The 12,037-nt window shown below is 43.6% G+C and overlaps 1 protein-coding gene across 1 annotated transcript in view; it reads left to right on the top strand.

The window, feature by feature from the left end:
• The first annotated feature begins 2,545 nt into the window (after positions 1-2,545).
• The window catches only part of CDC5L (cell division cycle 5-like), a 40,665-nt gene continuing 31,173 nt past the window's right edge, over positions 2,546-12,037 (top strand). The window contains exons 1-5 of the mRNA XM_010863088.1: positions 2,546-2,727; positions 5,000-5,103; positions 6,514-6,675; positions 7,260-7,387; positions 8,762-8,861. Of these exons, the coding sequence (XP_010861390.1) occupies positions 2,683-2,727; positions 5,000-5,103; positions 6,514-6,675; positions 7,260-7,387; positions 8,762-8,861 (539 nt within the window). The 5' untranslated portion in view covers positions 2,546-2,682. The remainder of the gene's footprint in view (positions 2,728-4,999; positions 5,104-6,513; positions 6,676-7,259; positions 7,388-8,761; positions 8,862-12,037) is intronic.

Raw genomic sequence — 12,037 nt, 5'->3', positions numbered from 1 at the left:
GCATTTGGGGTGCATGGAATTCCATTTTGTAGTAAGTGGACACCCAGGGAGGAGCTTATGGGTGGCAATCTGGTAGATGGAGGGCAGGGCTGGAGGACCTGTCTTGAAATTATATTTGCAAAGCATCAGAGTATTTCTACTTAAATTCCATGTCCTTATTTTGGGAGATGATGAAGATGATGAGGGTGGCTACCCCTAGCCTCTTGCCATGCCTTGGTGTTGTCACAGGCTTTTGACCCTAATTTTAGCCCTTTCTTACACAGTTTCTTGATGGTAAAAAAGGGGATATTAGAATTTCACTGGGACATACATGCACTCAAGGGTGAGTTGGGGAACTTTTAATAGGGCTTCTCTGTCCTGGTGGGCAGGTTGTACAACACATGTCCCTAAGGGGGTACAATTTGTGTCACAGACGTGGACGATCTAATTTTCTTATCGAAAGTGTCCTGTTCTCCAAACATCAGTAGTTTGTTGACAGTTTTCCACCAGGTGTCAATTAAAGTGCCTGCAGGAAGGGGAACCTTTTTCTAGTTGGTAAAAAGCTGACATAGAGGGTAAAGGTGGTCCTGAGTGGGAAGGAGAAGGCTCTTGTGATGTTAGATCTGAAATGGCTTTTGAGAGAGGATAGATTCAACTCTGGATATGCTAGGAATCTGGCTTATAAATAACAGAAACCCAACTATAACTGGCTAAAGCCAAAAGGGGTAGTAATCGTTAGAAGTCAAGGGCAGGGGTGCACCGCGGACTAAGGGACAGGTTGCACCCAGGAACAGCGGCCCAGCCAAGACCTACCTCTGTCTTTCTATACTCTCCTCTCTGCTTCTCTCAATGCACCTGGGACCCACTTTCCCCCCTTCTTAGTCTACATTGTACAAAACATGGTGGCAGACAACTCCAGGGTGTCACATGTTAGAGGTTCATTGGCCAGCAGCGAGACCCGGCTCTTCTAGGTTCATGTGGAAATTCCTTGGGGAGGAGACTTAACTGGCTCGGCTTTGATCAAACCAATCGGCCAATGTGTCTGTGTGAGAGAGAGACAAACTGTAACCACTGCAACTGAGTGGATATTGGGGCTGGGGTGGGCAGGAAGTAATGGTCACGCATCCTACAGAAGAGCCCTGCAAACAGAGGTCTAGAAGCAGAAAATGGTTTGTCACCACACAGCCAGCTGACAGCAGAGACAGGAGTGGACTGACATCTTACACCGCGAACAGCAAAGTCTGTGTGTTCTTCATAATCTGACACTGTGTCCTCTTAACAAAGTAGTGATTTTATTAATACAATTTCCCATTTCATGGCAAAAAAATATAATCAGAAAGTTCTGTGGCTTTTTCAGAAGAGGCAAAGGGAAAAATGAAGAAATATAAAGAGAAACATGTTAGTTAAATACTTAGGGTGTACCCCAGTCCCCTGAATATTTTCGTCCCTTCCAAGACTAGCTCCAAAGAGATGTTTTTGAATGGAGAAGGAAACCAAGTGAGTTGGAATTCCAGTCTGGCAATCCCTATCTTACTGGGTTTTTGGTCTCAACTAATTTTCCCTTCAGATTTATGAGATACGAACTGTTAACTCCACTTTTCAAATCAGAATACTGAGATTCAGTATGATTATTACTCAAGCTGATGAGGGAACCAAGATTTCAACCCCGATCAAGTTTGCCTAATCCCAGCGCCTATCAACGGTAGCTCTCTGCTATTAATATTAACCCACGTAGACTTAAGACCAATAAATGGAAAACTCTGACATGACTGTTTCTGGGACAATCTCTGATCACTTGGGCTTGCGCTTCTCGTAGTAACAGTTGCCATTTTTGTGAGCACTTCTTTTGTATCAGATACTACGATGGATTTACTATCTCTTTTAATCCTTGGTAGTTGCTCAGTCGTGTTCCACTCTGAGACCCCATGGACTATACCCCACCAGGCTCCTCTGTCTACGGAATTCTCCAGCCAAGAATACTGGAGTGGGTGGCCATTTCCTTCTCCAGAGGATCTTTTCCTTTCAGGGATCGAACCCGGGTCTCCCGCATTGCAGGCAGATTCTTTCACCATCTGAGCCTGCAGGGAAACCCCTATTTAAATCCTTAGGACAACTCTATGAAGTTGGGACTATTATTATCTCTATTTTGCAGGTTAGGATATTTAGGCTTAAATAAGCTATTGCCTTTCCCTGAATATTTTTGAATAAATTCCTGTTCGTTAAATGCTTAATAAAGTGCTAAATTAATAAATTATCAACGCTATTTTTAGACCAGCTGAGCTTAAACCCCACAGGCGAGACGTTCCCATTCTTTGCCACACGTGACGTCACGACCAATCCCAGGACTGCATTCCCAGTCAAGAGCCTCCGCCGATATCTCGCGAAAGCCGTGGCTTCTTCCAACCTATTTTGGGCATGCGCGCGGCTTCGAGTACTTTGGCTAGAGTGGTTTGATGGTTTTCCGTCAGTCTTCCTAGAGTAGAGCTTTACCATCGAGGCACTTACTTCCTTCCAGTCACTCCAGTTCTCGCGAGACTTGCTACTCCTGCTCTTTCCCCACCCCGCCCCTGCGCTTGCGCAGAGATCTTCAAAGCAGAAGGTCGCGCTTGGAGGAAGTGGCGGCTTTGGGTCCCGTGGCCGCTGCGCCGTTACTACTTCTCGGAAGCTCCGCTCGGCCGCTTGCCGAGACACCCCGCCGCCAAGATGCCTCGAATTATGATCAAGGGGGGCGTGTGGAGGAATACCGAGGTAAGTCCCCTTTTCCCGCCGTCCGCTGCCCTCCGCCCCTCCGGCTGCGGGTGCGCACGCGCGCAGAGGTCCGGGAGGCGGAGAGGATGCCTTCGGGGTTTGCGTGGGGGTTGGTGCGGGGCCTTTACCGTGTGCCTGGTCCTCAGTTATCTGACCATCTCAAGGACGGGGACCGTGATTTAACCGCTTGATTACCTGCTGGGCACTCGTTAGGCCCTCAGTGAACATTTGTTGAACTGACGCGTCCTCCGCCGTGGTGGAACTCACAGTGGGAGGGGGACACAGGACAATCGCGATAGTCGGTCTTCTCAACCACCCGCCCCCCGCCCCCGTTCCTCATCCCAGGCACCGCGACTCTCTCTGCTATTCAAAAATGAAGAGGTGCTGTGGCCACAACTTTGTTCTTTCCTTGACTTCCTTGCAGAGGGTAAGCAGTTTGAGTGCCAGGTTGTGTCCGCGTCCCCGCGGTCATCTGTTACCACGGCGTAACTTGTCCGCCCTCCCGTCACCCAAGGCCTGTCTCTTCCGCTTCATCTTGGATAGAAGCCAGATAGGCCTACCGTAGTCTCTTTTGCTTCCAGAAATGTAGTGGATCGTGCCTTTGGCGAACCAAAGAACAGTAGAGGAGTGAAATAGAAACAAGGTTTTAGTGCAGTTTCTGTTTATAGTGCACTGAACTTGTCAGTTTCCCTAGCACACTCTGTCTTTTTACATCTTACACCTTCTTGGAATATCCTCCTCCTGCTTTGCATCTTTCTGACCTTCCTTCAAAAACAGTTTAGAAACTTCTGGAATTTTTGCCTGGTCATCCGGTAAAAAGTAGTTGCACCCTCAGTGGTCCCTGGACACCTCTTTCATCCATTTGTTATGGTTTGCTTTTTTTTTGCAAGCATCACATCCTGTGTGATGCTGGGATTGTTAACGTCTCAGAGACTCAGTTTTCTAATGGGGATGATAATACTACTTATCTCTCGGAATTAAATGAGTCACTACATTTGGAATATTTAGAACAGAGTCTGGCACATAGTAATCTTTCCGAAAGTACTAGCTGTTGTTTCTTTTCCCCAGTAGACAGCACTGCAAGTGGGCAGGATCAGATATTGCTATCTTTAGAACCCCGGACAGTGCCAAAGTTTGCTTGGGAAATTTCGCTGAATGGATCTAGCAGGTTGGGTAACTGTAGTGTATACTTAGTTGAAGATGTGATTAAGTATAGCAGTACTGCAACAAAGTTACAAATTAAGTGAGTGAGAACCTTGCCTCACAGCTTGCATAGAGGGGACCAGGATGTTTCAGTTGGAGAAGAGATGACTTCTGAGGGAGAGACAGATGTACCAAATCAAGTAACAGCAGGATTCTTATGCTGTGGCCAAAGCCCTGCAGTCCTTGAGTCTCAGATGTTAGGGGTGTGGAGTGGCGGGGGGGGGCTAACATATGAGGCATATAGCTCAAGTTCATTGTGGGGAAAAAAGCCTAAAAGTAAAATGCTCTGAGTGTATGGCTCTGATATCCCTGGTGTCTTTGGTTTAGCCTGACAGGCTCCCTTGAGATTGGCGAATTCCTTATTGGAATGGGTGCCCTGGTGAAATATGAAATAGTATCTAGAGACTGGGGGAAACTAGAGGCAGAGTTGATTGGTGACTTAGGGGAGACATACTTAATTCTTAGGTTAGACCTGAGATATGGATTCTTAGGTCAGAGTGGGGCCTGTGGGACTGGAAAATGCTGTTCATAAACTGGGAAGCCTGAATTGGAAATTGGATTCACTTGAGTCTTGACTTTCTGAGGGCTGGATGTGTCCTGTTTTATCTTGTTTCCTCAAGTATTGATACACAAGACCTGATACAAGGCTGGTATTTGGGCAGTATTTTTTGAGTGAATCAGTAAATGAATGAGCCATAATCTTTTTAAGAGACTAACATCCACACAGAGGAGAATCCTTTAAAAAATCTCTTTCAAGTAGGGTTTCTCACATTGGGCTGTACCAATTTTTGGACGGGATTGGTGGAGGGGTTGTGTGTAAGGGAGGGTAGGATGTCCTTCTAAGGGAGTTCTTAATTTCTTTCATTTTGTTGATTCTGGGTTGCTGTGTTTTTTTTTTAATTTTTATTATTGTAATGAAGTTTTATACTTTCGTTTTAAATTTAGGATATATGTGCCTGTTTATATCTCTTTCTCCCTAGCACAACCCAGTTAGAGTTAATTTAAATCTTGTCTTTTCTCACTTGGAGTTTTGTGAATGAATACATTGTTTTTCTTTGAAAAATTTTAGGATGAAATTCTGAAAGCAGCGGTGATGAAATATGGGAAAAACCAGTGGTCTAGGATTGCCTCACTGCTGCATAGAAAGTCAGCAAAGCAGTGCAAAGCCAGATGGTATGTATCAGCTAATGAGTGGAAAACACAAAATGACCTTCATTATGATGAGGAAAATGTCATTTCTTTGAACATTACCAAAGGAAAGCAGGCACTGTGATGTAACAGAAAGTAGGGAGCGGGAGTTGGGAATTTCAGTGTAAGAATTAGCTGTCTTTTGCTTCCTGTGTGGTCTTAGGCAAGCCATTTTCTGTCCCCTCTCTCCTGCCATTATTGTCTTCCAGTGGTATGACTCTTGGCCCTAACTCATGGAGATGTGAGGCTCAAATGAGTTAATGTTGTTTGAGAATGCTTTGTGAAGCATGAAATAAAACTAATTTTGGGTACAGATGGACCCCAGCTTATAAAAGGATTGTATTCCAAAACTTTGTAAATTTATTGTCTTAGAACTTTCTTTCCCAAAGAAATACATGAGAAATGTTGGTTATTTTTCTAGGCAAGCTTTCAGTAGTTGAGTTTCCTCATTAATGGTTGAAACATTACATATTTGGTTCCCCAGAATATAATAGACCCCAACATTACATCTGTGGTTAAAGGGCAGTGGACACATTAAGTTCTTTACATGTGTTTTTGGCATGAGTGACCTGGCCTCAGCACTGACCCATGTGGTACTAGGATCATATTTTGGATTGTATAAGGTGACCTAATTTCCTGGGCACCTGCGTAGGGGAAAGGATCAGAACATAGAGATTGGCCCACAATGAGGAAGATGGTCCTTAGCCTGTGTAAGTGGTTCTGATTTTTGCTTCTCTTAAGTGGAGCTAAGCTCCAGCTCCTACCCCCATGTTTGGTGGGTATATATATTGTTTGCAGGCTTATATATTGTTTGCAGGCTTCTCCAGCTAAGTAGACTGGATGGAAATGTTGGGTAAGGTGGGGCATTAGGAAAGACAGCTATGACAATAGTGGTTTTACTTAAACTCACCACACAAAAACATACAGTGTTGAAAAGTGTTTAGTGAGTATAAGTCAAATGCTTCAGAAATAAGCGAAGGTGTTGTGAGAAATCAAAACATGAGAAAGTACTATAAACACTGGAAGTATTATGAAAATATGAGGTAATTTTATCTTATTTGCAAATAATTTCAATACCTCTAATAAAGTGTAAGGTGAATGACAGCAGTTGATAGTTGAGAAGGAAGGCATATTATCATGTTTCAGTCAGGTTACCTTTTTAAAGCATTACTGACCTTGCATAGTTAAAATATAGTAGAATTTAGTGAAATAGGGTATTTGGAATGGAATAAGTTTAACCAAATAGGGAATAGTCTGTTGTAAATAAGAACAGCTTTTGTGATTGAACGATGAGCGTTAGCTTGCATTTTTTGAATGCCAGAAGTTAGTATGCCTAAAATGTAAATATTCATGCTGGGTGACTGATTAAGGTATGAGGTGATGTTTTTTAAATAGGTATGAGTGGCTGGATCCAAGCATTAAGAAAACAGAATGGTCCAGAGAAGAAGAGGAAAAACTCTTGCACTTGGCCAAGTTGATGCCGACTCAGTGGAGGACCATCGCTCCAATCATTGGCAGAACAGCCGCCCAGTGTTTGGAACACTATGAATTTCTTCTGTAAGTGAACCTCCAAAAATGGTACTAAAATGTGTATATCTTCTGAATGAGGCTGAATAAACTTTTAGCATTTTCTATCTTTAAACATTAGCTGAAGATCTAAATAAAGCCAGAGGAGCTAAAGCTATTGGATAGTATATTCCAGATCTCATGTGGTTGGTCAAGATTATGTCTCCAGTTATATACTTTTTAAAAGAATAATTTAAACATATTACACAAATCATACATGTTCGTAGAAAATAGGGGAAGAAAATAAAAAAGCAAATAAAAATCACCCATAATTACACTGCTGAGAGTTAACCATTGGAACACGTGAGTTGTTCCACTAAAAGCTTTTTTGTGTAGCTCTGCTGCATTTGTGATTTAGGAAACCTCTTTGAAACAGCTATTTCATGGTGAGTGGAACCACTGAAATTAGAAATTTAAAACCATCTCTTTTAGGTGAAGCAACAGTAAGAAATGCTTTATTTTGTTATGCCTATCCATTGGGTTTTTGAAAGAAAGAGTGCTAGCACTAGGGAACCTGGTATTTCTAAGACTGAACGGTGTGGTGGTGTGGTTAATTACTCTGGGTTCACTTCTAGGGATAAAGCTGCCCAGAGAGACAATGAAGAGGAAACAACAGATGATCCACGAAAGCTTAAGCCTGGAGAAATAGATCCAAATCCAGAAACAAAGCCAGCACGGCCTGATCCGATTGACATGGATGAGGGCAAGTGTACTTTTGTGAGGAATTTATTTCTTTGGTAACTATAGACTCCTCGGGCTTTCTTTTACCTCTGAGTTCTTTTCCAAACTTCTCTGACTTTTTAGAACTGAGGTTCTGTCTGCAGTTGTTACTCTCAGTCTCCTTCCAAATGCGTCCAGCCTTCTGTTGTAGGGTAATTGCTTTTTTTGGACGCTGTCCCTTTATCTCTAATGTTTCAGTTCACTTAGTTAAGCAGTGTGGTATTCCTGGACATTTCCTGGTGGCCAGAGGTGAACTCTTTAGGACTGCGTTGTCTTTCCTCTTCTGAGGGATGAGAAGTCTGGATTCGGGGATCCAGTGCTCCTATTAACTGCTTTTTTGACTTTGGACAAGTAGTTTGAGTTTCGTGAAAAGGCAGCACTGTAGTGCCATGAGGGAGACTTAAGATGACTTTTTGAGACATTGAATCAGGAATCAGAGAAACTAGACTTTAGCTTAGTGCTATGTCTGCCAAGTATTAAGCTGTTTGGGTGAGTCATATAATCTCTCTGAACTTTGGTTCTGTTTCCTGTCAGATGTAGAGTAATAGTGTCTATCTTACTTCCCAGGGTAGTTGTGAGCGTTCAGTGAATATTTGTTGAGTTTTTAATTTAAAAACTTGAAGGTGGTGGTTCCCAAAGGCAGACTGGGGCTGGGCTGGCTGCATCACTGTCAGATGGTGAACATTAAAAAATGCAGGTACCAGGGCCTCCCCAGGAGATCTGACTCAGTAAACTGGGGAAGGGGAATGGAGGGTAGGGTAATCCTGGAATCTGAGATTTTCTTTTTTTTAAAGTTCCCTTGTGATTTCATTGGACACCCTTGTATAGGAATTGCTCCAAGGGATCAGTAATGAACTCTATTCTACTCTGGGGAACTATGGAAAATGTACTGGAGAAGAGAAATAGTTCTGAGGGAGAAAAATCAAGGAAAAATGATAATGAAGATTATCAGTCTCCTTGAAATTAAATAATAGCTCTTATAATATTTCACGATTTGTGCTGTGCCAGATAGTTGATGATAATGAAGGACATGATAATTATAGCCATTATTCGATGAATATTTGCTGGATGCTTTACCTAGTTCATTTTGGTTAGTTCTTCTCAACATCTCTGTGAAGCAGGAATTGTTATTCCCATTTTGTAAATGGTGAGATGTTGTTATCTCAGAGTCACATAACCAGTGAGTCATGGGCATGATTTTTAACTTAGATACCTCTGACTTCAAAACCCAAGCTGTTTCCTTTATGCTGCACCATATAATGATTATATTGATGGGTTTTCTCATCTTAAGCACTAGGCTACATCTCTCACCTTGCTTCTGTTGGAGAAGAAGTTAATTTTCTCTTTATTTTTGCAGATGAATTGGAGATGCTTTCTGAAGCTAGAGCCCGCCTGGCTAACACTCAGGGAAAGAAAGCCAAGAGGAAAGCAAGAGAGAAACAGCTGGAAGAAGCAAGGTATGGTTGTTTCCAACCATAGTTGTCCAGTCAGTCTGTGCCTCCTTAGGTCCAGTGAAACTTCATCAGCCCTGTTTGGTGAATGGCAATTGGAGTTGTCTCATTCCAGTTTTGGTAATAGTGCTTAACTTCCTTATTACTTTGGAAGAGTCTTTTATATCTTTCTAACCATTTGAGAGTAGTTATAGAAAAAATACATTTAAAAAATCAGTTATTTTTAATTTTGGCTGCTCTGGGTCTTCGTTGCTGTGAGGGCTTTTCTCTAGTTGTGGTGAGCGGGGGCTACTCTAGTTGCCGCGCACAGGCTTCTCATTGCAGTGGCTTCTGTTGTGGAGTACAGGCTCTAGGGCGTGTGGGCTTCAGGAGCTGTGGCTCCCAGGCTCTAAAGCACAGGTTCAGTACTTGTGGCACATGGGTTTAGTTGCTCCGTGGCATGTGGAGTCCTGCCGGACCAGGGATCATACCTGTGTCTCCTGCATTGGCAGGCAGATTCTTTACTACTGAGCCCTCAGGGAAGCCCCAAAATACATGTTTAAAAAAAATTTTATAAGATGTGGCAGAAGTAATGCCCAGGTATAGACATACATATATGTCTTGTGGTGGTGTATTCTGTTAGCATAAGAGAGCTTCATTTGTTGTAGCCATCTTGGTGTCAGATCACTGGCGGTCACACTGTGCTCTGTGACTTTGGCATGACTGCCGTTAGTTACTCTCGTTGATTAGTGTTGGGAAGGCACCGGCTGTGAAATAGGAAGCCCATCTGAACATGGAGGGAGTAAATGAGCCTTGAACCACGTTTTAGGCTGTCATAGGAATTTTTATTTAAAAAATGAGTGAAATTAAATACTGCCCTCTGCTAAAGGTTTTCTCCACTTTCCTCTTCTTTTTGGTTAGATCCATTATTGACTTCATTCCTAATGGTCTAGAAGCCAAGATGAAGTGGTTAAAGGGAAAAACCTGAACTTTATGAAAGCTTATTAGATTTTGGAATTCAGGCATTGAAGTAACCTCCCCAGCCTCCATAACTGCCTTTTTGGTCCTTAAGCTGGGAACTACTTCCTGACCTGATGACTAGCATTGTGCTGATGGTTTCCTTAGCAATGACCGTGAAGTATCAGGTCCTGGGATGAAGGATTCTTTCCTGCCAGAGGATGCTTTTTGGCATAGCTGACCAAGCACTAGCCCAGAGTAGTGATTTGTGATGGGAGTATGATTGACCTGGGACAGTAAACGGAAAATGAGAGGAGGTGCTACGTTTTCTGCCCAGTCTCAGTCACCTTTCTATTTTGCTTACCATTTAGGGATGAGTAATGTGAGTGAGGTTACAAAAAATTAATTTTCTGTTTTTGTCCGTGGTGGTCTGGGGACTAAGTTTTTTGAGCCTTTTAACCTTGTGAGGTCGACCACCATGTGAGTTGGATCACCTTGTGAATTGTCCACTGGACAACCAGCAAAAGGCACCCCCCACCCCCATCCACTCTCGTGACTACTTGTTTACTCATTAGTGACTAGCAGGCAGGTGTATTGTAGGGAAGTCTGTTCTCCCCTTTCCTCCCCCAGAAATGTGAAGCCTTTGATGGTGGTCTTTGTGGGGGCAGTCTTGGGTGTGGCCATAGTCACCTGGGGGTGAGGTGATTTTGACCAGACTTGCTTTGACAGTTTTCCCTGGGTACACCCAGCTGTTAGACTGTACTGACTGCCAGCTTATTGCTGTATTGTTTTCAGCAATGTCTTGAGGCATAAATTGCTCCACAAACTGATCCAAGTAAACTTTGGCTCCTTTGAAGGGATGGTTTCTGAGGTCAGTGTTTGATATTTGTTCTCATCCCAGGAAGGCTTCTCCCACTTTTCAAAAGGGATTGATTCTGGCAGACTATAGTAGGCCTGCAGTACAGCTGTATCTCCAAAGAATCTATCAGATATCAGTTGCCTTTTCATCACAACTTGTACTGTTTTTGAGAGTGCCCTGAGGCCTGAGCCTCTCCATTTCCTGTTGCAAATGAAAGGCAGTTTCTTTGGGGAGAGCTTGGAATTCTCTATTCTGTCCCATAGGCTCTGATGTACTTGTTCCTGCATGACGCCCACTTTAGAAGCTGGGTGCTCAGTGTCAGGGGTGGGGTGGGCAGCCGCCCCAGATCTCCTTGGCTTGCCTCCCCTGTCGTGGAACCCTCATGCCACAGGCCCAGGCAAGGACTCTTGTGGCGCCAGTATTCTCAGCAACGCTGGGCCCAAGGTAGAGCCTGTGGGCAGAAGGAAGCCTCTCCTTGTCAGTGACTGTGTCTGGACTTAGCCTCTACAGTGGTTCCCTGGAGGCAGGGAACACTTAGTGACTGAATAACAACAATTTATTAGGTATGCAGAAATGGTACTTGATTTAATTTGATTCTTTAATTTTTAAAGTACACTTTGTCATTTTCAGTTCAGTCCAGTCGCTCAGTCGTGTCCGACTCTTTGTGATCCCATGAACCACAGCACGGCAGGCCTCCCTGTCCATCACAAACTCTGGGAATCCACCTAAACCCATGTCCATTGAGTTGGTGATGCCATCCAACCATCTCATCCTGTGTCGTCCCCTTCTCCTCCTGCCCCCAATCTTTCCCAGCATCAGGGTCTTTTCAAATAAGTCAGCTCTTTGCCTCAGGTGGCCACAGTATTGGAGTTTCAGCTTCAACATCAGTCCTTCCAGTGAACACCCAGGACTGATCTCCTTTAGGATGGACTGGTTGGATCTCCTTGCAGTCCAAGGGACTCTCAAGAGTCTTCTCCAACACCACAGTTCAAAAGCCCCAATTCTTTGGCGCTCAGCTTTCTTTATAGTCTTAACTCTCACATCCATACATGACCACTGGAAAAACCATAGCCTTGACTAGATGGACCTTTGTCAGCAAAGTAATGTCTCTGCTTTTTAATATGCTGTCTAGGTTGGTCATAACTTTCCTCCAAGGAGTAAGTGTCTTTTAATTTCATGGGTGCAATCACCATCTGCAGCGATTTTGGAGCCCAGAAAAAAAAAAGTCAGCCACTGTTTCCCCATCTATTTGCCATGAAGTGATGGGACTGGATGCCGTGATCTTAGTTTTCTGAATGTTGAGCTTTAAGCCAACTTTTTCATTCTCCTCTTTCACTTTCATCAAGAGGCTCTTTAGTTCTTCTTCACTTTCTGCCATAAGAGTGGT

Source organism: Bison bison, unplaced genomic scaffold (genome assembly GCF_000754665.1).
Source record: "Bison bison bison isolate TAMUID 2011002044 unplaced genomic scaffold, Bison_UMD1.0 scf7180017864487, whole genome shotgun sequence".
NCBI classification, from domain to species: domain Eukaryota; kingdom Metazoa; phylum Chordata; class Mammalia; order Artiodactyla; family Bovidae; genus Bison; species Bison bison.
This window is presented reverse-complemented; position numbering and strand designations above follow the sequence as displayed.